This window comes from Neoarius graeffei, chromosome 21 (assembly GCF_027579695.1).
Source record: "Neoarius graeffei isolate fNeoGra1 chromosome 21, fNeoGra1.pri, whole genome shotgun sequence".
Lineage (NCBI taxonomy): Eukaryota > Metazoa > Chordata > Actinopteri > Siluriformes > Ariidae > Neoarius > Neoarius graeffei.
This window is the reverse complement of record NC_083589.1, coordinates 11,463,316-11,488,302: the sequence shown is the minus strand read 5'-3', so window position 1 is coordinate 11,488,302 and position 24,987 is coordinate 11,463,316. Positions and strand designations below refer to the sequence as shown.

General features: G+C 42.8%; 1 protein-coding gene across 2 annotated transcripts in view; it reads right to left on the bottom strand.

Annotated features, from left to right (window-relative positions):
- cog5 (component of oligomeric golgi complex 5) overlaps positions 1-24,987 on the bottom strand; it is a 76,765-nt gene that overhangs the window by 30,868 nt on the left and 20,910 nt on the right. For both annotated transcript variants that reach the window (XM_060903863.1, XM_060903864.1), the window contains 8 exons: positions 23,985-24,115; positions 22,661-22,820; positions 22,263-22,375; positions 22,092-22,169; positions 21,903-21,984; positions 7,635-7,836; positions 6,468-6,629; positions 6,191-6,290 (listed from right to left, as the gene is read on the bottom strand). In XM_060903863.1, the coding sequence (XP_060759846.1) occupies positions 6,191-6,290; positions 6,468-6,629; positions 7,635-7,836; positions 21,903-21,984; positions 22,092-22,169; positions 22,263-22,375; positions 22,661-22,820; positions 23,985-24,115 (1,028 nt within the window). The remainder of the gene's footprint in view (positions 1-6,190; positions 6,291-6,467; positions 6,630-7,634; positions 7,837-21,902; positions 21,985-22,091; positions 22,170-22,262; positions 22,376-22,660; positions 22,821-23,984; positions 24,116-24,987) is intronic.

The following is a 24,987-nucleotide window of genomic DNA, read 5'->3' as shown; positions in this document are numbered from 1 at the left end:
GGGGGGTGAGAGGGGGTGTGTTAGTGGAAGTGAGGTTAGAGGAGATTCACACAGATACAGTACAGATTTAAAATAAATATTTTTTAAAAAATTAAAAAAGGGGTAAATATTCGGGGTCTTTATGTTGCTGAAATGTCCCTCCACAGTCAGGTTCTGGTGAAAACGTACTGGCATGTAGCAGAATTTGACACCCAAAATTCAGGGAAAATTATTTTTATTAGAGATGGCGTGATACCATGTTCCCTTTTCCAATACCAATACTGAAACCTCAGGGATCAGCTGATAACCATCTGATATCTGGTTTAAAATCCACTAAGCTTTAAAATGTTAAAACTCTTTCATACAAATCAGTATAATAAAATCAATCTGAGCAAAAGAAAGTTGAGTCTACTCTTTATACACCACCTGGCTTAAATAAATAAAAAGGTCACCATTTGGATTAAAACAAACAAATATTTAAGAGTGTATGATTGGATAATTACTGCAGTGATTAACATGATTTTTAAACCCGAATTGATGCAGTGAGTAGCTTCTCATTTCTTAAACAAACGTGTCAAAAGATGTTTCTAGAGGTCATGGAAAAGATGTTCCTGTGTTTCAGAAGAGTCAAATTATTGTCCTGAAATCAAGCAAAGAAAACATCTGAAGAGATTACTGAAATGACTGGAATTGGGTTAAGAACTGTACAACACATTAAAACCTGGAAGGCTCGTGATGCACCGTCAACTTCATGGAAGAATTGTGGTCAGGGAGGAAAAAAAAAACCCCATCCTAACTGACCATGATCAGAGATCACTAAAAGGCTTGAACTCAAATAATTTATTTTAAAAAAGATGGACAGGAGAACTCACAGCTATGTTTAATAGTGAAAGTAAGATCATTTCCACACTCACAGTGGGACAAGAACTCGCAGGATTGGGAGCTGTCTAAATAAGAAAACCACTCATTAGCGAGACTAAAAAGGCTTCAGTTTGCTTGGGAGCCTAAAGATTAGACTCTGGAGCACCGGAGAAAGGTCATGTGGTCTGATGAGTTCAGACTGACCCTATTCCTGAGTGATGGGCATGTCAGGGTAAGAAAGGAAGCTCATGAAGCGATGTCCCATCATGCATAGTATCCACTGTACAAGCCTCTGGAGGCAGTGTGATGATCTGGGGTCGGTTCAGTTGATCAGGTTGAGACTCAGCAACATTATTGGGCAATAAAATGAAGTCAGCTGACGACCTGAAATGTACTGAATGACCAGGTTCACATCAGTGGGGTTTTTCTTCCCTGATGGCACGCTACGATTGGAAATCCCTTTCGGATTTCGCGGCAATGCAGGAACAGTATAGTGTTCAAGTTAGAAATCGCTTTCACTATCTGGAAGATGTTGATCCTACTATAAAGGTACCAAAAACTTATTGATGCCAATCATGAGGCTGCCAAAGTCTGTATTCCTCAAAAGATGAAGTTGAAAAAGCCACTAAAATCTATGCATCCTGAGGTCGTAATGGCCAGAGACAGGCTTCATAAGATCCAGGCTGAGAGGTTTTCTACTAGCCTTGAAGACTAGGAACGGTCTGGACCTCGCCAGGAAATCCTTGTATGAAGTGTATGATCGCTTGCAAACTGAAGACCTAGAGGAGATGGCGAAAAGGGTGGAGTCCGCAAATGCTAATAGGCAGTATAGCAAGGCATGGGAAGTCATAAATGAAATAAGTGGCAGCAAGAAGAAATCGTTGCATGGTCATGTGGCCGGGGCAAATCCAGAGAGGGTAGCCACTTGGCTCTCATTTCAAGAATTTGCTTGGGAATGCACCACCTGTGGATGACCCCGATGAAGACATCCCCATTGTTATAGACAACCTAGACAGACACTGACGATGGCCCATTCACAATCGAAGAGTACATCAGTGTCAAGAATTCTCTTAAGGAAGGAAAGAGCGCTGGACCAAACAATATTCCTCCAGAAGTCGTGAAGCACTGTGATCTTGATGACATTATACTGGACTTTTGTAACCAAGCGCTTGTGTCTGGAGGTAAACCGCAACAGTGGTCCCTTTCAAACATCTATCCAGTTCCAAAATCGGGAAACTTATCAAACACTGATAACTACCGAGGTATTAGTTTAACCTGTGTCATTGCAAAGATTTATAACCGTATGATTCTCAACCGTATCCGCGACCATATCGACCCTCACCTTCGGAAAAATCAAAATGGATTCCAGGAAAATAGCTCTACAATAAGTCACATCTTGGCTCTGCGGAGAATTTTTGAGGAGGCCAGAAAGAACAACTTATCCGTTGTTCTTACGTTTCTGGATTTCAGGAAAGCCTTTGATTCAATCCATTGGGGTAAAATGATAAAGATCCTCAAGGCTTATGGAATTCCCCCAAGGCTTCTAAGAGCAATTGACGCGATGTACACTGGTACCCGAGCAAAGGTGATGACCCCTGATGATGAGACTAGAGATTTTGAAATCTCTGCTGGTATCCTGCAGGGCGACACACTAGCCCCTTACCCCTTTGTGATAGCCCTTGATTATGCTCTTCGAAAAGCCATTGATGGACAGGAGCATGAATTTGGCTTTACAATAACTCCCAGGCGTTCGCACAGATACCTGGAAAAGAACATCACTGACTTGGACTCTGCTGACGACATTGCACTGCTATCTAACGATGTCAAATCGGGCACAAAGATTGCTGTACAGTGTCGAGAGGGAATGCAACCGTATCGGCCTAGCTCTCAATGACAAGACCACCAAGGTGATGTTGCGTGGTGTGTCATTTCCTGGGCCTCTGTTTACAAAACGATGGTAGGACAATTGAGGAGGTTAATGATTTTAAGTATCTCGGCTCATGGGTTAATTCCACCGACCAGGATATTAAGGTGAGAAAGGCTCTTGCCTGGAAAGCGTTAAATGACTTAGACTTTGGAAATCTAGTGTCTCCCGTGAGCTTAAGATCAGGCTCTTTGTGGCAACTGTGGAGTCTGTGCTACTCTGTGAGTGCTGGTCATTAACATCGACCCTTGAAAGATCACTCGATAGTGCCTATACTCGGATGCTCCGTACAGCCCTTGACATCAGTTGGCAGAGCTTCGTGCCAAACGAGGAACTTTATGGTACTTTACCAAAAATCTCAAAGTGGCCTGGCGGAGACTTGGACTCGCTGGCCATTGCTTTAGGCATAAAGATATGCCCGTGGGAGAGTTTCTGCTTTGGGAACCCCTCCATGGCCACAGAAATCGGGGACACCCTCCTACAACCCTCATTGACACCCTCAGGAGGGATGTCAATGCATCATCTACTGCTGAGCTAGCAGAATGCATGGCCAACCAGGAAGACTGGTCATCCAGGCGTGAAACTCAGCTGAGGCCGCCACAGTAGCATGGGAATAAAATTAGGGCTCAGACTGTGAAACAGTGGTTCAGGGAGCATGAGGAATCATTTTACACATTAATTAACCCCCACAGAGTCCTGACCTTAACCCTACTGAGTCTCTTTGGGATGCTGGAGAAGACTTTTACATTGTGATTCAACTCTTCTGTAGTCAGTACAAGATCTCAGGGAAAAATGAATGCAACTCTGGATGGAAATAAATGTAATTGTGCATAAGTTTATTGAAAAAAACAATACCATGGTGAATGCACACCATGAAGCCATGGCCTAAAGGTTAGAGAAGCAGCTTTGGGACTAAAAGATCACTGGTTTGATTCCCTGGACCAGCAGGAATGGCTGAAATGCCCGTGAGCAAGGCACCCAACCCCCAAATGCTCAGGGTACGTTGTACATTGCTCTATATCAGAGTGCCTGCTAAATGCCAGCAATGGAAATGTTGTCCAACAAAATAAGTGTGCGAGACTTTGTTTTTTGGCTGGACAGTGCAAGTAAACATTTCCTGATCCAAAAATAAAATTATTTTCAAAGTTGCCATTTCTAACAGGATCTGATATGGTTTATGCAATATCCAATCCACCATTTTTTGCTGGATCCAATCCACCATTTTTCTCACTGGTATTGCTTATAATCACTGTTTCTCAACAGTTGTTGTAGTGGTTAGCACTGTTGCCTCACAGCAAGAAGGTCCTGGGTTCGAGCCTAGCGGCCGGCGAGGGCCTTTCTGTGTAGAGTTTGCATGTTCTCCCAGTGTCTGTGTGGGTTTCCTCCGGGTGCTCCGGTTTCCCCCACAGTCCATGCAGGTTAGGCTAACTGGTGGCTCTAAATTGACCATAGGTGTGAATGTGTGTGTGAATAGATGTGTCTCTTTATGTATCAGCCCTGCGATAACCTGGCGACTTGTCCAGGGTGTATCCCGCCTCTCGCCGATAGTCAGCTGGGATGGGCTCCAGCTTGCCTGCGACCCTGTAGAACAGGATAAGTGGCTACAGATAATGGATGGATGGACGGACTGTTTCTCAACCACTAGGCCGACGCGCCATCGAGTGGGCCGTGAATTTTCTTCAAGTTATTTATTTTTAACTTGTAGTAGGGTACAATCGCTGCGTTGCATCCGGTGTCACATCCACCTCATTAAGCTACGGTCACACTACAGCTCGCAATGCTTTATCAATGAAAATGAGGCATTTTGGTGGCGATATACACGTGAGCTTAAAGTTGTGGTCACACAGCAGGAGAACGCTTGACTGTCATGCCTTTGTGCGTTTCAGCCTGGTGTATCTTGAGCAGCTGCACTTGCTCACAGAGCGCATTGTGCGCACGGTTGGGACCCAGTCGTTATGGGAAACACCTGATACTGATTTGAGCACAATCAGCACGTGCAGATACAGACACTTCACAGAGGCTTTGTGAAGCATTATCACGGTCACATTTGTAACACTGTTTAAATATTTTGCTTTTATAAACATCACGCCTGCTAATAAACACTTCCTGTACTTAGATCCGTCTACCGCTGTCTATCCTGTAGTGTCCTGATCCCCAGATCTTTAACCCAGCCACATATAAAAAGTTGTATTCCTCCATGCTCTTCCAGGTTTTCATTTGTGTGTCCGTGCAGAATGATGTCTGCAGCACCAGGTAGGTTGAGATGTCCGGGAACTCAACAGATGGATAATTTTACAACTCATAGGAAAAATCCTTCTTTGTTAACGTGCAAAGATATATCCCATGGAGTGGTTTCTATATCAACTTCTTGGTTTTAATAACTTGCTTGTTTGCTGTACACAAACATGGCAATAAGTTCTTGTATTAATGGACCAAACTCCACTTTTGGATCATTTATCCCTTTTGACTGAGAATGCCCTGCATGCATGGTGTTATGTTGGCTTCTGGCACATCAATACAGTTTTAAACACCAAACCTACAATTAAAAACAGTTTGTTTTTATTGTATTTATTTAATTCCTGGGCTCTCATCTGTAACAGGGAGTGATGATGTATTCCATTAATACACTTTACAATAAATTATTAGAGTCTAATAGAATAGATGAGCCAAAATAATTGGGGATTTTTTTTTTAATGGGCCCTGACTTGTTACAAGTATGAATAGGTGGGCCTCAAAGCAGAAAAGGTTGAGAACCCCTGGCTTATATAATTAAACACCCCACCCAACAAATTATTTCCTTCTTGGCAACAGATGACAGGTAGGTATTTTACATGTGTACAACCACATTTCACCTCAGAACAAGACATGGTCAAAGGCAACAAGAATTTTTATTCAGACGACAGTTTTTTTTTTTTTTAAGGGGTGACAATTTCATCATGTTTTGTTTTCTCCAATGATCTGAGCAGAAAATTTAACTCACTGGGTGTAATGTTTATTACACAACCATACAAACATCTGGCATGCAACAGCGGTCACTACAATGTTTTTACTAGTGCGGAAAGAAAGCATAGGACAGAGTTCAGTGTGTGTGTGGGTTTTTTTTGTGAAAGACAAACACACCTGGACACACCTTGCGCTGTTTGACCTTATTCAACCTGACACATCACTGCACACCAAGATAGCCATAGGACAATTTAGTATTTATACCAAATACTGTCATAATCACTCTGTGATTTGTGGAGAGGCTCGATATGCATGAGCATGCTCACAAGTCATCCAGGTGACTCTCACTACCCCCAGCAGCTAATGGAAGTGGAACAGAATTCGGATATCACCTGGGCCAGCCTGCCACTCGTATGTAACTAAACACTGTGGAAGACTGGAGAGTTTACTGCATAGACAGATACATCACTGTGGTGCGCTTACCAAATGCTCAGACTTCACACAGAACAGCTGCACCGTCTTGGCAACGTTCTTGGCAACAGCAATGGTCAGCCCAGGGTCCACCAGGGACACGTTCAGCTCACTACAGGACATTCAAATTACACAAACAGACCATCAGAAAACACTAATCTCACTTCAGAATCATTGACAGGTTTTGACAGCAAATAAAATGCAAACAGCCATAACTAGACTTCATAACAGAAGCTAGGGACAGCACCAGGTGGAATACTTTACAAAACATTTGATAAACACTACCAACCTGGCAATGGTTTTGATGATGCTGTCCATTTCATCAGTGGAAGGGGGGCTATACCCCCCCTGTGGAAACACCAGGTTGATAGGGTCAAATAGACGCGAGAGTGATTTGGACAGGTACGCTGCTTCATATGGCTGAAGGGAGTTCTTTAGAGCTTTTTCTAGACTGAGGGGAAATAAATAAATTAATTAAAATCCACCACACCCAACAGAATTTATTTGCATTTATACACAAACAGTTATAAAAATGATGAGTTACTAGACACATTTTGTTGCTATATTACAATTATATACAAACAACGAATAAGTAAACAAGGTACATGGGTTAGACTGAATCAACAAACTCTTCAGGAATGCCAGACACTATAAATACGCAGATAATATAAATAGATAAAATGAGTCTTACTGATTATCAGTCCACGCAAACAAACTACCCCCTTTTCAGATATCCAGACATTTTTTCATCTGTGGCATGTGGTTTAAAATGTGTACCTATACTTTTGAGCAAATTATACATTTCATGGCAGTCCATGCCCATGTTCAAAAAGCCAAAATTTTTAGAACATAGCTAATGTTAGCAATGTATGCTGCTAACGTTACAGTTATAGTACTTGAGAATGATTTCAGGGAGTCATGTCATACATCACTATATGACCTCATTGGAATACAATGCATGTCCAAAACTATGTGGACACCTGACCATCATACCCATATGTGGGTTTTCTCCAAATGGGATGTTCAACAGGCACATACAGATGTGATGGTCAGGGGTGCACAAACGTGTGGTCATATAGTGCATCTCAGTACAAGGTGGTATTTAGGTGTTAGATGAAATTCATAGAAAACAAAAATGTACCCAGTGTTTTATTCTACAGTAATTAACATCTATGGTATTAACAAAATAGGTGATACTCAAAAAAACAAACAAATAAAAAAATATTTATCAGCCATTATGGCTGAGGCATTTAAGATATTAAGGCGGTGACTAGTTTGGAGAAATATCATCCCCCATGTGTTTCGACTCTTCACTGCCTGTAGTATGTCAGGATTCTTTGTACACATTTCTGACACTGTTTCTCTCAAAGGACAAATTTCTTTACTACCAAAGTGATTCTTGTAAATGGTCATATTTCAGTCACTCTAATAAATGTGTGTATTCAGACTGACTCACTCATAATCTGGTTTAGTGTTTGTGAAGAGATCCTGCGGGTCTGCTTCAGAGATGGTGAGATCAGGATCCAGCCCTGAGCCACTGCTTCCCAGAATGCCCTGTATGTTGGCGCTGTACTGCTGGAGCCGTTTCCACAGCTCATTGTACAGCCTCAGGAGCTTTGGGAACTCTCCCTCGAGAGCTTGCTTCAGGAAGGTGGACGCTATAAAGGGAGCGGGAAATGAACAGTGTGACCGTTTCAAGGACAAACATGAGATGTAAGACATGATAGCAAATCATCACTCAAAAGCAATATGAAGTATAAAAGACTGAATAAAATTGCATAAATAGCAATAAACATGAAACATACACTATGTCACAGTGCTTTTTCTTTTATGCAATTCTTTCAATATTAATCTGCCCTTTCTTCTGTTAGGCTATAGAGTGCTGACAGAGGACACTCACTGTTCCACTCAGAATAACTAATGCGACTTGACTCAACTCAGTCGCAAAAAATTTATTCATTCTTTAGCTATGCACTGACACCCAAAAGATAGAAGAAAAAAAAATCCCCAAAGTCCAAGGAAACAATTAAGACACAGGCCATTGTTGGGCAGTGGCTCTTAATTTACTTTCATTTATCATCAGGCCCATAATCTTTACCTAAAGCATATTAATGTCAAACTATTTTATCAACCATGTTAATGAACACCACATGCTCACAGGAAACCGCTGCAAAAATAGCTCATCTCTCCTCACTCTACCACTCCCATGGTGCTGAAAGGTGGACTGAGCAGTCATGTTCTACGGACCTCTTTCTCTTGGCTACGGGACTATGGGGCTTTGTGCTTAGATCTTTGGTGACTTAGCAGTCCAGTTTGTGACCAACAGTGGCGTTGGTATTCTGGGCAAGCAAAGGTGTGTCCTGGTGGTTGGGCTAGTAGCCGCACCTTGCGAGCTGTACGTTGTTCTTGAAGCTTGGTGATCTGTCAGTCCTCGCTTAGTGAAATGTCACAGGCTTTAAGATTAGACTTCAGAATGTCCTTGTACCTCTTGTACTGCCCCCCTTGAGAGCGTTACCCATTTGTTAGCTCCCCATAGAAGAGGGCTTTTGGTATCCGGTTGTCCTCCATTCGGACAAGATGCCCTGACCAGCGAAGTTGACACTTGATGAGGAGTGTTTCGATTCCTTCAATGCCACAGCGTTCCAGCACAGCAGTATTTGGCACTTTGCCTCTCCATGAGATCCCACAGATTTTATGGAGGCATCTCAGGTGAAACTAGTCGAGCCTCTTCACATGCTGGCTGTACCATGTCCAGCTTTCATAGCCATATAGAAGAGTGGTTAGAATAACTGCTCGGTAAACAGCTATCTTCGTATTTGGGCAGATCCCATGATCTGACCAAACTCTCTGACATAGCCTTCCAAAAGCTGCGCTTGCCTTTCCTATACGCGCTGTGATCTCATTGCTGATACGGGCATTCTGTGAGAGAAAGCTGCCGAGGTAGCAGAACTTCTGTACAACCCTCAGTTGGTCATTGCTAATGTTTATGACTGGTTCTTGAGAAAGCCCACCCGGCTTTGGCTGGAACATAACCTCTAGTTTTCTTTATACGGATATTTAGGCTGTAGCAGTTTGCCGCGCCGGCGAAATAGTCCACCATGCTTTGTAGGTCCTGGGAGTATGCCATCAAGGCACAGTCATCAGCAAAATAAAACATTAAATAAATAAAATTTAAAAAAAAAGAGGAGTTTGCACACCATCATTGTTGAGACCTTTGTCTGCGTTTTTAGGCGCCGGAGGTTGAAGACGCCACCGTCTGAATCTGATGAGGACACCTTTGCCACAGTCCTTGAAGGCATCGTGAAGCATCACAGAGAAAACAATACCAAACAGAAGTGGAGCCATGACACATCCCTGCTTTGTTCCATTAGAGAGTGGAAACACATCAGACGTGCTTCCATTGTCTGAGACGTGTGCCATCATGGAATAAGCGGATTACATTAAAAATCACTCTCGACGGGCACCCAACCTTTTGGAGGATTTTCCAGAGTCCCTCGCGACCGAGCGAGTCGAAGGCCTTGGTGAGATCTATAAACACCATGAACAAGTCAAGATTTTGTTCTCTGCACTTATCCTGGATTTGTCAAGTTGCAAACATCATGTCAGTGGTTCCTCTTCCAGATATGAAACTGCATTGGCTTTCAGGAAAAATGCTACCTATGTGGGGCATGAAACGCTCGACTGGGACCCTGGTGAACACCTTGCTGGCAACATTGAGAAGGGATATACCATGGTAATTGTCTCAGACCTGCCTGTCACCCTTGTTCTTATATAGATGTTTCAGAGACGCATCTTTGAAACCTTGGGGGATGGCTTCGACTGCCCACAGCTGTTGGAAGAGCCGGGTAAGTTCAATTACATGTGCATCACCGTCATACTTGAACACTTCTACCGGAATGCAGTCAGTCAATCATTGCCAGGTGCTTTCCCACTAGTGAGCTGCTTGATTGCCTTGGCGGTCTCTGGCACCACCGGAATGGTCTCAAGTTCCTTCATGACTGAGTGCTGTGGTATTTTTTCAAGGATCTCCTCGAAAATTGTTGATTGATGATTGAGAAGGTGGTGAAAGTGCTGCACCCAACGTTCTAAGATAGCAGCAGGGTCTCTAATTAGTGTCTATCAAGACCGAAGACAGGAGTGGTCCCTCTAGATGATGGTCCATACACAGCCCTCAGCTCATTGAAGAAAGTTTTCGCATCGTGCGCATCAGCAGCTGCCTGCAGCACCTTCATTCTCTCAATCCACCAATTATTCATCATCTCACGGAGCTTGACCTGCGCCATTTGTTTGGCTTGGTTGTAATGGTTCTTTTCTTCAGAGCTTCTATCATTCACATAGTCAAGGTGAAGAGTATGAAGCTCTGACAACATGGAGCTCACTGATGTGTTAGTCTCGTCAAACCAATCCTTATGCTTTTTGTTGATGATCGTATCCTCTGCAGCTTGGAAAATTTTCACGCAGAGATCTTTCCACTGTTCAGATGACAAGTCAGTCATGCTTCGTTTTATCAAAGTCGATGAGGACTCCTGACATGTTGGTTTTAAGATCTCATGTATTACCGTTAGCAAGCTTGGCGACATCAAGCCATTTTGCACCCTTAACTCTCCGGTGCTGATGTTTCTGCTTAAACGAGATAGCTACTTTGCTTCAAGAGGGCATGGTCAGAGAAGCAAGTTGACGCTTTAGCAGCACGAGTAAGCTTGACATCATGCCAAATCACACTGCCTGATGATGACAAAATCTGTTTGGTGCCAATGTCCAGAGTGTGGGTGGCACCAAGTTGTCTTGAACTCATCCTTTTGTTGGAAAACACCATTAGTAATAAGCTTTTACTTTTTCCTCGGTGCAGAGCGATAAGAGGGTGCCATTGGAATTTTCCCTCCCTACACCATGATGATCAATGACTTTGGTCCACGCCATATGGTCAGCCCCCATGCGGGCATTGAAGTCACCTAATATGAACAGCTTATCAGACTGCGGAGCAGACTGAATAAGATGGCCAAGCTGCTCGTAGAATTCCTCCTTAGCCTCCTCTAGGTAGGACATGGTCGGGGCATATGCGCTTATGAGGGTGGCATACCCTTCACACAACTTTAAGCCCATAATCATAAGTCTGTCATTTATTATTTGAGGAAGTTTGTCGATGGTCCTCAGATGTTGGTTACAGATAGCAAAGCCAACTCCTGATTGCCTGGGCTCAGCGGTAGAGCGTCCACACCAAAAGAATACATAGCCTGCCCCATGTTCTTCAAGGTGAGAGGAGTCTGGCAGTTGTGCTTCACTGAGAGCTGCTACATCGATATTGTAGCAGGCGAGCTCTTTTGCCACTATGGCTGTTTGGCATTTGAGGTTTTCTGGATTATCTTGCAGGATACGGATGTTCCATACTGCAATGATTACATCCTTCTTGCCTTTATAATGTCTTGAAATGAGGTCGTTTCTTTTTGGTCGATCGCAGAGTTGGATGATTAGCCCGCCACGGTTAGTGAGCAGACGAAGTGAACAAGCTTTGTTTAAGAATCCTTTTCTCCCCCCCTCCCCTTCCGTGGAAAGCAGCGCTGTCCCAAAGGGGCTGCTTTGTCACTCAGGTAGGATGCGAACGGAGTAGTCATTCAAGTCAACTGCAAAACGACCATCACACCTGAGCCGCCTATGTGGGAACTCCTGGCTAGAAGCTCCCAGTGGCACCCTCCACCTGCCCCTGTCGTCATTTGCCCCTCACCATAGGGCTTTTGACAGAGAGAAATCCTGCACAGCACAGGCGATTGCTCCAAGACAACGAGGGAGGCTCAGCCTCCTCTAAAAATGACGAACATCGTGTAGGATGAATTGTGCTAGGCTTATGTTATAGCCGACCTTATAACATTGCTATTTCAGATCCAGAATCATAGAAATATATATGTGCTCAACCCAACTACAGTGCGAAATCACTCCGTTATAACTTTCCCTAGTTCATCTAATGTGCGCGCGAGTTTCTCCCCCTTGTGACCGCGCGATACAGCCCAGCCTCAGTGGACTTCAATGGCATTTGGGAGCTATGTGCTTTTCAATCTCAAAATGCAAGACGGTTATTGGACAAATACTGCGAAAACGCCCGCCCACGGAGTCTCACGGACTCCCAGCCTCAGTGGACTTCAATGGCATTTGGGAGCTATGCGCTTTTCAATCTCAAAATGCAAGACGGTTATTGGGCAAATACTGCGAAAATGCCCGCCTACGGACTCCGAGCCTCACAGTGGGAGGGACATGGCAGTTTCCGCGAGGAGACTGGTGATTGGTGAAAGCGACCGGATATTTTCTTTGATTGACAGCTCGTTTCAAATATAGACAGGCAGCGGTGAATTTCAGTTCAGTCCCATGCGGCTTCGCAAGTGCTGTGGTGTATTGTAAGAGATCAGCTTACATTTCGATTTCATTCATTACATACGGTTTCTACCAGCTTTTTTAGTTTGTATATATTTTCATTGTAAATAAAGTGTAGTGTTGTCAAGTTTGCTATCTTAGTTCCAGAAATTTCGTTTGAGTGACTGAACTTGAGGGGGCTAGTCAGCTAGCAAGAAAGCTGCGCACGGATGCCAAGCATTGTTGATTTAATTTTGGCCAAGCCATTTGCCAGTCTTCCTTTCGAGGAAAAAATTAAAATTAAAGAGCAGGGTAGACCAATGCCTCAAATTGACTTGGTGAAAAAGGTAGGGAATAATACTCGTTCCTTTCAGTTCTCCTGGTACGAGAAAGTGAATTGGCCAACAGCAAGTGACCCACATCAACAACAGTAAATAGGCTACTTTAGTAATACGTCATAGATGGACCAAAAATATAGAATCTATTTAAAATGTTTATGCTGAGTATATTATATTGGAATATATATTTCTCTGGATATGAATTAAACAGGGTGGCACGGTGGTGTAGTGGTTAGCGCTGTCGCCTCACAGCAAGAAGGTCCGGGTTCGAGCCCCATGGCCGGCGAGGGCCTTTCTGTGTGGAGTTTGCATGTTCTCCCCGTGTCCGCGTGGGTTTCCTCCGGGTGCTCCGGTTTCCCCCACAGTCCAAAGACATGCAGGTTAGGTTAACTGGTGACTCTAAATTGACCGTAGGTGTGAATGTGAGTGTGAATGGTTGTCTGTGTCTATGTGTCAGCCCTGAGATAATGAGATCAGATGAATTAAACACAGCTACAATTTGGAAAACATTTTTAAACAAAAACACAGCCGAGAATATTTCACACTACAGACCTGGATTAAAAGTGAAGGGTTATCAAAATTGTCAATAAAACATTTCTCAGTCAAAATAAGTAAAATATAGGGAAAGTGTCATTGAATGAAATGTGTGGCACCCAGCTCTATGTTTGGCTCCCCAAGGTCAGTGCTTGTGCCTATTCCAGAACACTCTGCTGTTACTGCTGAGGTTCCTGACAAAGAGCTGCTTTCAATAATGATCAATTTTTAAACAACATGCCACAATTTTAAAATATAAAATGTTAAAATATACCCCCCCAACACCACCATCATGTATATTGGACAGTAGGCTAATGGGCCAAAAGAATCTGTTATTTCACAGTTTGAGACCCTGCCAACAATCAGCCAGATCAGAGGCAAGAGTATGGGCAAAATTGATGTGTTTTTTCTTTTAAAATCTGGAAATATCGTAACCGACCAGCCCCCCGTTTGAAAGACTACCAGCCGCCACTGCTGCACAGTGGATTAGGAGTACCGGGGTTGTGCTGGCCCAATATTCCTCTCTCTTCCCATGGACACCAAGGACTGCAGGTACGTTACTGCAACATGCAGAAGGTGTACACAGATGCAGCGACTGATCAGGATCTGCTCATGCAGACTGCTCTTCTAGCCGGTCGCAACAGCTGTTTCGGTTCTTCCGCCTTCACCCACATGGGTTCCACCATTGACTGCCTGCAAAGGGGACTAAGAGTGCATGCTGGCTGTCGGCTTGGGAGAAGCTCATCTGCCCTTTGACAGGTCTTGTTTTTCGTCCTGCTGGGTGACATGCCACCCTCCTCACCATCATACACTGGTGGGGGAGCTGGTTGAGACGCCGACCACCCATCCATGCCCCAGGTTGTACTGGGTTACATGGTACCAGTAGCAGACTGTTGTCTGACCTGACAGGAGTACAAATCTGAAAAGACAATATCTAGGTAATCTCAAACAGCAAAATAGAAGAGAAGATAAAAAACAGGAAATCAATTGGCTTTCAACCTGAACATCTTTATGCTCTATTGCCTGCTGCAGACAAGTGATGAGAGCTTCTTTTTCCTGTAAGATCTTTTCCAGGGTGGAGTCCTGTTCTTTCCATAACTCCCTCTCTTTCTGCATATCCTGCAGTGACCGAGTCTTCTCAGACAGTTCCACTCGCAAACGATTGATGACATCCTTGTTACTCTGGAGCACACTGTTGAGAGTGAGGAGGTCTCTCTCCTACCCTCTGCTTGCCACCTGCAGCACCTCTAGCTCTTTCTGCAGCCTTTGTTCTCTCTCCTTCACTTCAATCAGCTCAGCTTCCAAAACCCCCTCTCGCTCAGAGTGTGCAGTCAGTCAGTCACAGTTACACTGCTGATGAGCTTACCAGCCTTCTCTAATCCTGAGCCAAGGTCCACACACAGCTTTCGGATCAAAGTCACACATTCCTGAATAACTTTGCCTCCTTGGAGCTGCTATTTGGATACACTGGTAGTGATTGCTTTAATTGATGGGTCTTACTGGGGACTGAATGGTTGCCCTTCTAAAAGACCCACGTCTAATGTTTGGATACGAGGTTGTGCTTGATCTAGCTACTCTCGTAACTGCTTGACTACAAGGTGCACTCTGGCTGTAGTGACCTCTCTAAGCAGTGGTAGAAATTCACCCCTCAGTTCAGTCAGGACATCCTCACTCTCTACATTCATATCATCCTCCTCTCGTTCAGCTCCCTGTCCAAAATTCAGTACCCGAGTGACCCCAAGTGAAGGCGATCCATCTACCACACTGCCATTTGGTCCTTTTGCTAAAACTGGGATGCAACTTCCTGCTGGAGACCTGACTGGCTTTCCGTCTATACTTTTCAGCATATGGAGGATGGAGTCCAAGACGACTGAATGCTCATCTTGTCAATCAAATGGATCATGACCAGCTGCAGAGTCGAGCGATTGTGCTTAAGCTGCACGAGATCATGCTTTGAGTGAATGGCAGGAACCAGCTAAGGAGGGGGGACTAGAACAGAACAACGGAACTCTGGACCATTGGAGAGACATGCTCTGAGACTTGTGCAAAGATGGGCCAAAATGAGAGACAGGGCTTGCTTGGGTAGGTTGTGAGGAACTCCACAAATGAATTCATAATTGGAATCGGACACCCTTAAGAAGTCACAATACTCAATTTTTCAAATTTACTGCATCTTTTACTGGTTCTCTTAAAATAGGGACACAACTCCGTTTTCTCAGACCAACATTCATATGCAGCAAGAACCATGTTGTCACTCAGCAGCTCTTGGTAAGCTTTCCTAGTCACTTTCTCCCAGGGGCGGCACGGTGGTGTAGTGGTTAGCGCTGTCGCCTCACAGCAAGAAGGTCCGGGTTCGAGCCCCGTGGCCGGCAAGGGCCTTTCTGTGTGGAGTTTGCATGTTCTCCCCGTGTCCGCGTGGGTTTCCTCCAGGTGCTCCAGTTTCCCCCACAGTCCAAAGACATGCAGGTTAGGTTAACTGGTGACTCTAAATTGACCGTAGATGTGAATGAGTGTGAGAATGGTTGTCTGTGTCTATGTGTCAGCCTTGTGATGACCTGGCGACTTGTCCAGGGTGTACCCCGCCTTTCGCCCGTAGTCAGCTGGGATAGGCTCCAGCTTGCCTGCGACCCTGTAGAACAGGATAAAGCGGCTAGAGATAATGAGATGAGACTTTCTCCCAGCTCGACCTCATCTTCACTGGAGCTTCCTCTGCTCGTCAAGTCAGAAGGGTGGTGCTGCCTATAAAGACCTCGCACCCACCGTCTTGAGCTATCCCTTTCCTGAGTCAGTTTCTGAAGCCTTTCCCTGGATAAAACTCGAACTCTGGCTATGACTGTCAAATTTAAAACAAAAACATTCGCTGAACACAAACTCCCCTTTTCCATTCCCCCGTGTTACAGACTGCCCCAATGTGTGTCAGCATAGCAAGCAGGTCCATTCCTTTATTAGGGTTGGGAAGTATATGAGAGGTGCTAAAAGGACAGCGATTCAGCACCACTGTTTTGGACAGCTCAGAGCAGAATGGGCCTGCTGATCTCACATGGTTGGAGCAGTATGATCAGTGCTAAAGTCTACCCTTTTCAAGCAGCCAGGGGAGTTTAAAAAGGCACAGCACGACACAGATTAGCGAAGCTCGCTCAAAGCAACGAATCCCACTCTCGCTTTCTTTTTTCACCCGGGTCACCTCACCAATGCGGAGGCCAAAGGGGAAGACGTCAGAAGACCACTCACTTTCCACCGTTAAATCTTCTGAGCTTCACAGAAGGACTCCAGCCAGCTTAGGCCCTCTAGCAGCTGCATTGATCACTCCTTTCACACTCCCACTTAATTAAAAAAACAAACACTGCATCGTGTGTGTGTGTTATATATATATATATATATATATATATATATATATATATATATATATACACACACACACACATATATATATATATATATATATATATATATATATATATATATATATACACACACATACCGTATACACACACACACACACACACACACACACAATATATATATATAAAATTTTATGTATGTGTACGGTATAATATATATATATATATATATATATATATATATATATATATATAAACCGTACACACACACACACATACACACAAACAATATATATATAAAATTTTATATACATCTGCATAAACATGACCTAAAACATCATCAGCTTTTCACACAAGTCCTAAAAGTAGATAAAGAGAACCCAGTTAAACAAAGATAAAAAAATATATACTTTGTCATTTATTTATTGAGGAAAATTATCCAATATTACATATCTGTGAGTGGCAAAAGTACATGAACCTTTGCTTTCAGTATCTGGTGCGACCCCCCCCCTTGTGCAGCAGTAATTGCAACTAAATATTTCCAGTAACTGTTGATCAGTCCTGCACCCCGGCTTGGAGGAATTTTAGTCCATTCCTCCGTACAGAACAGCTTCAACTCTGGGATGTTGGTGGGTTTCCTCACATGAACTGCTCGCTTCAGGTCCTTCCACAACATTTCGATTGGATTAAGGTCAGGACTTTGACTTGGCCATTCCAAAACATTAACTTTATTCTTCTTTAACCATTCTTTGGTAGAGCGACTTGTGTGCTTAGGATCATTGTCTTGCTGCATGATCCACCTTCTCTTGAGATTCAGTTCATGGACAGATGTCCTGACATTTTCCTTGAGAATTCACTGGTATAATTCAGAATTCATTGTTCCATCAATGATGGCAAGCCGTCCTGGCCCAGATGCAGCAAAACAGGCTCAAACCATGATACTACTACCACCACCACCATGTTTCATAGATGGGATAAGGTTCTTATGCTGGAATGCAATGTTTTCCTTTCTCCAAACAGAACGCTTCTCATTTAAACCAAAAAGTACTATTTTGGTCTCATCCGTCCACAAAACATTTTTCCAATAGCCTTCTGGCTTGTCCCCATGATCTTTAGCAAACTGCAGACGAGTAGCAATGTTCTTTTTGGAGAACAGTGGCTTTCTCCTTGCAACCCTGCCATGCACACCATTGTTGTTCAGTGTTCTCCTGATGGTGGACTCATGAACATTAGCCAGTGTTAATGTGAGAGAGGCCTTCAGTTGCTTAGAAGTTACCCTAGGGTCCCTTTGTGACCTTGCCGACTATTACACACCTTGCTCTTGGAGTGATCTTTGTTGGTCGACCACTCCTGGGGAGAGTAACAATAGTCTTGAATTTCCTCTATTTGTACACAATCTGACTGTGGATTGGTAGAGTCCAAATTCTTTAGCGATGGCTTTGTAAACTTTTCCAGACTGATGAGCATCAACAATGCTTTTTCTAAGGTCTTCAAAAATCCCCTTTTTCATGCCATGATACACTTCCACAAACATGTCTTGTGAAGATCAGATTTTGATAGATCTCTGTTCTTTAAATAAAACAGGGTGCCCACTCACACCTGATTGTTATCCCATTGATTGAAAACACCTGACTAATTTCACCTTCAAATTACGGTAACTGCTAATCCTGGAGGTTTACATACTTTTGGCACTCAGGGATACGTAATATTGGATCATTTTCCTCAATAAATAAATGACCAAGTATAATATTTTTGTCTCATTTGTTTAACTGGGTTCTCTTTATCTACTTTTAGGACTTGTGTGAAAATCTGATGTTGTAGGTCATATTTATGCAGAAATATAGAAAATTCTAAAGGGTTCACAAACTTTCAAGCACCACTGTGTGCGCGCGTGCACACACACACACACACACAACTGGAGCCAATTCCAGCAGACTTCACCCTGGTCAGATTACCAATCAAAATCACACAACTAATGCAAAGATGAACAACCATCACACTTGCATTAACATCTCTGGGGGATTTAGAGGAGGCAATTGACCAAATCAAATTAATGTCTTTAGACTGTGGGAGGAAACCCACACAGGCACGAGTAGAACATGCAAACTCCATACAGAAAGGCCCCTGTCGACCGAGAAGTTTGAACTTTCTTACTAGTACACATCTCAAAACCCATCAAATTCCATCCATCCATCCATCAATTTTCTACCGCTGATTTGATCCAGGTTACAGGGGCAGCAGTCTCAGAAGTGATGCCCAAACCTCCCCCTCCCCAACCACCTCCTCTGGGGGGGATGCCAACGCGTTCCCAGGACCACTGAGAAATCATCTGTCCAGCATGTCCTGGGTCTCCCAGTTGGACATGCCTGAAATACAGTGTCTGGCAAAAGTATTCATCCCCCTTGGTGTTTGTCCTGTTTTGTCGCATTACAAGCTGGAATTAAAATGGATTTTTAGGGGGTTAGCACCATTTGATTTCCACAACATGCTTACCATTTAAAGGTGAAAATTGTTGTTTTATTGTGACACAAACAATAATTAAGATAGGGGAGAGGGGAGAAAGAAAAAAAGAAAAAAGAAAAAAAAAACAACACACAAATCTGGAGTGTACATCGGTATTCACCCCCCAAAGTCAATACTTTGCAGCAAAAAGTGGCTCTACAATTACAGCTGCAAGTCTCTTGGGGTATGTCTCTATTAGCTTAGCACATCTAGCCACTGGGATTTTTGCCCATTCCTCAAGGCAAAACTGCTCCAGCTCCTTCAAATTAGATGGGTTGCGTCGGTGTCCAGCAATCTTCAAGTTATGCCACAGATTCTCAATTGGATTGACTCGGCCATTCCAAGACATTTAAATGCTTCCCTTTAAACCACTCCAGTGTAACTTTAGCAGTATGTTTAGGGTCATTGTCTTGCTGGACCGTGAACCTTCGTCCCAGTCTCAAACCTCTGGCCGACTCAAACAGGTTTTCCTCCAGAATTACCCTGTATTTACTGCCATCCATCTTTCCTTCAGTCCTGACCAGCTTTCCTGTCGCTGCAGATGAAAAACATCCCCACAGCATGATACTGCCACCACCATGTCTCACTGTAGGAATAGTCTTCAGGGTGATGGGAAATGTTGGGTTTGTGCCACACATGGCATTTCCCATGATGGCCAAAAAGTTCAATTTTAGTCTCATCAGACCAGAGACTCTTCTTCCATGTGTTTGGGGAGTCTGCCACATGCTGTTGGGCAAACTCCAAATGGGTTTTATTTTTTTTCTTGCCATTCTTCCATAAAGCCCCACTCGGTGGAGCGTATGGCTTAAAGTGGTCCTATGCATAGATACTCCCATCTCCGATGTGGACCTTTGCAGCTCCTTCAGTGTTGTCTTTGATGCATCTCTGATTAATGCCCTCCTTGCCTGGCCTGTGAGTTTTGGTGGACGACCTTCTCGTCAGGTTTGTAGTGATGCCATATTCTTTCCGTTTTGCTATAATGGATTTAATGGTGCTCCCTGGGATTTTTTATTTTTTTTATAACCTAACCCTGAGCCATACTTCTTCACAACTTTGTCTCCGACCTGTTTGGAGTGCTCCTTGGTTCTCATGTTACTTGCTCAGTAGTGTTGCAGAGTTAGGATCCTTCCAGAACAGGTTAATTTATTTATACAAACATCATGTGACACTTTGACTGCACACAGGTGGATCTTAAAATCAACTAATTATGGTGACTTATACAGTGAATTGGTTGGACCAGCTCTTATTTAGGGGATTCATGCGAAAGGGAATGAATACCTACGTGTACTCCAGATCTCTATTTTTTTTTCCATCCTAATTGTTTGCATCACCAAAAAACCAAATTATTTGCACCTTTAAAAGTGGTTGGCATGTTGCGTAAATCAAATGGCGCTTAACCCCCCCCCCAAAAAAAAAAAAATAAATAAAAATAAAAACACATCCATTTCAGTTCCAGATTGTAATGTGACAAAACAGGACAAACATTTTTGCAAGACACTGTACCCCCTCTGGGAGGCAGCCATGAGACATCCTGGACAGATGCCCAAACCACCTCAGTTGGCTCCTTTCAATGTGAAGGAGCAGCAGCTGTACTCTGAGCCCCTCCTGAATGGCCAAGCTCCTCACCCTATCTCTAAGGCTGAGCCCAGACATCCTATGGTGGAAGCTCATTTCTGCTGCTTGTATCTGCACTCTCATTCTTTCGGTCATTGCCCAGAGCTTGTGACCAAAGGTGAGGGTTGGGACGTAGATTGACCGGCAAGTCGATAGCTTTGCCTTTTGGCTCAGCTCTCTCTTCACCACGACAGATTAGCAGAGTGTACACGCATGACTGCTGATGCTAAACCAATCCGCCTGTCAAGCTCCTATTCCTTTCCCACTTACACCCTGCTTGTTAACAAAACCCTGATACACTTAAACTCCTCCACTTGCGGCAGTGACCTAGTCCCAACCTGGAGAGGGCATTCCACCCTTTTCCAGCTGAGGACCATGGCCTTGGAATTGGAGGTGCCCATTCTCATCCCAGCCGCTTCACACTCGATTGTAAACCTTCCCCAGGGCATGCTGGAGGTCACAGCTTGATGAAGACAAAAGGACCACATCATCTGCAACGACACAATCCCGAGGTCCCAAAACTAGACACCTTCCACCCCGACTGTGCATAGAAACCCTGTCCATAAAAATTATGAACAGAATTGTTGACAAAGGGCAGCCCTGGCAGAGTCCAACGCCTACCGAGAACAAGTCTGACTTACTGCCGCGAATGCCAGCCAAGCTCTCACTCCATTCATACAGAGACCTAATGACCCATCAAATGATGCATTTCTTTACCACTGTTGATAATTTTAAACAATTTAGAACCAATCTAAACTGATTTTTTTGGCCATTTCATCATTCAAGCACTGTGCTTCCTCAGTGAACATACTTTTGTGATGTTGCTATTAACATTTGTTTTTAAAGCAGGAGTTTGCAATAAATATAGCGATGATTCTCAGTATTTATGCAGCCAGGGACCCTTTCAAGTGTAAAATAAATTCCATGATCCACATCTGAACAGATTTATTTAATGAAAATGAGTGCTCTCTCTCTCTCCACATACATATGTACGCACTAATTTTATCTCAATCATAAACCAGGTTTCGTACAAACACTCAAATGGTTACTGACCTTCTGTGGTTTTCTGAAGTTCCACAGACAGCATTTGAGTGACCGAGTCCCAGAACATGTACAAGATGTCTGACTGACCATCCTTCAGAGGGAGAGAACATATACAGAGGGGAGAAAATTGTAGTGTGGAGCCTTTAAAAGCACAACATCCCTCTCTCTCTCTCTCTCTCTCACACACACACTTCACACCTTAACGAACTCATCAATGAAACACACGTGAGTGACAGGATCCCTCTTCTTCGTCAAAACCTTGTGAAGGTGCTGCACCTACACATGACATGATAAAGTCAGACTCTACATGGGTGTTAATATTCACTGATAAAAACAGTGTTCTAGATTTCTTTTCTCCAGTTACTTTACCTGAGAACAGGCAGCACATATCTGATCCATCATTTTCTCCAGGTTGGTCCAAAGAGCAGCACGAAATGTAGCGGTGTTTCCTGGAGTGGGCATTACAGCCCGACCTGGGGCACCTATAGATGTGCACGCACACACACACACACGAAGCACCACACTCATACACATGGTGGCAGTGTGTATACTATATATAAGTGGTGCAACAGTGCCCATCAGTTTAGTGTTCCAAATATTGTGGGTATATTTGGATTTAAACACAAAGTGGGAGTGTGTTGAAGTTAGATTGTAGTATTGTGATCATTTTCTATTATTTCTACAGCCTTATTTTTGTCCTACTTGAGATTTTATACATAATTAACTAGTACATTCTGATTATAATAATGACAACAATAATAACGAACCTCTAACGTTAGTAGGCTGAGTGAGGACCTTAATGTCAAGGGCGCCAATTATACTCTCATGGACAGAGATCTTGTATCCTTCCACCACACTGAGGATGGTCTCTCTCAAACTGCCCAGATTATAGAAGACCTGAAGTGCCGTTCCCACCTGAGATGGGTTCTGTGGTTAACAACACAGGGAAAAGCAGCTCATTCAGTTTTTAAACAATGTGTCCCACACCTTTAAAAGAACCTCTGAAACCACTAGGCAACAACATCACACAATATGAAGGGACTGATATGAAGAGTCATCACACAGAAAAGCAATAGGATAAATACAAATTACGACATTTGTACGATACAGGACACACGTTGATATATAGGTCTGCTTACCTTTTCCCACCAATACAGCATGGCTGCATTTTTTTTTTTTTAAAAAAACCCTACAACACTTTATTTCCTGTCCACACAAATTATCTTTTTTAATATACAACATTTGTTGATAGAAATTAAACTAATAAATTCCTCCTTTCATGATTTTAACAATATGATTTTAAACATTAAATCCAAAATGTCAACAACAAATCAGCTGCTTCTAGTCAGTTTGTAATTAGCTAAAGATAAACAAAAAAAAATTAAAAAAAATATAATTTATACACAAGTCTTAGGCACACTATTTTTTCCATACAAACTTTGTTATAGAGGTCTATTTTATGATTTCTACATTGAGTCAAAACTTTACAAAAACACTGAGTTCCAAACGTTTATTTTCCAGCACAAAATTAAATGTTACAGAAAGAAAAAAAGTTTGTATCTGAGCAGCATATTACATAGAGAGAGCACTTTTCAGATTAAAAAAAAATAATAATAAAAAAAAAAAAATCATGAAGGTAACTGGGTTTTGGTATAAAATGAAGAAGCAAGTGAGACAGTCAAAGTGTCCAGAAGAACTGTGGCTGGTTCTGTAAAATGCTCAGTAAAACCTACAGCTCATTTCCTTATAAAACTGCACTCATTGTACCTGAGACTACTATATATATATATATATATATATATATATATATATATATATATATATATTTTTTTTTTTAAGCAAAGGGTTGTCTCACACCAGATATTGACTTTGTTTCGTTTATTATGGCTTACTGCTTATAGTATTTTTTTTAATGTTCAAACACTTCATTTTATTATGTTTAAGTCATTTTTGGTCAACAGTATTCTTTACATGTGCCTAAGACTTTTGCATAACACTACATGTAATAAATTATTTAATATAATATAACAAAAAGATATCCAAATCTAATGAAGCAGAATGTTGATGGTCAAACCACTGGCCAAACATTACCTGAATTTCCATGCCCTGCTCTAGAAGTCTTTTAGCCTGGTTCTCCACCTCCAGATGTGCACGACTAATAAACAACAGGTCATTTTCAATTACTTCAATGCCAGACAGGTCCACCCCCTGAAACAGGTAGTCTGAAAAACATCAAATCCACTAATTCATTACTCTGTACTAAGATACAATATGGAGAAAAGGGTACAGGCTGTAATATAGGTTAGTAACACAAGCAGAATAGAGAAATAACCAATACTGAAATATACACGTCAGTGTCCCTGTCACCAGTGTAGCATGCGACTGAAAATGGTTTACTCTGCAAAAGCAACAGCTAAACGAAGGGTAGAACATGAGGTTTAAGACAAAAACAGAGGAAACCTGGAATCTAAAATCCAAACATATGAAGAACTCATTTGCAGTAAAAAGACACTGGGCCTCAAATGCTGACCTCTTCTGCTCCTCAGACTTGCCTGATCCATCCTGATGCTCCATGTCTGGTAAGAATCTCATCACATTGGTCCTGTGGAGGACGGCCCCATATGGAAAGCCACACTTGGAGGACGCTCTGGACACTTACAGTAATGCTTTTATGGCTGAGGACTACAGTTGACTTGCTAACTTTAGGACTGCAGTTGTCATGAACAGTTTTGCACTCAAGTTTCCATCAATGAAGAGTTTATATCATCAACGAAACTGACTTCATGTTAAAACCGTTAATGTTATAATCATGCTGTCTGTTGTTGCCTAAATGAGGATGGGTTCCCTTTTGAGTCTGGTTCCTCTCGAGGTTTCTTCCTCGTGTCATCTGAGGGAGTTTTTCCTTGCCACCGTCGCCACAGGCTTGCTCATTGGGGATAGATTAGGGATAAAATTAGCTCATGTTGAAAGTTATTCAAATTCTGTAAAGCTGCTTTGCGACAATGTCTATTGTTAAAAGGGCTATAGAAATAAACTCGACTCGTCAATGCGAGAAATTTCTATGTTTGGAAAAATGTTCATTTCCTTATGTTGA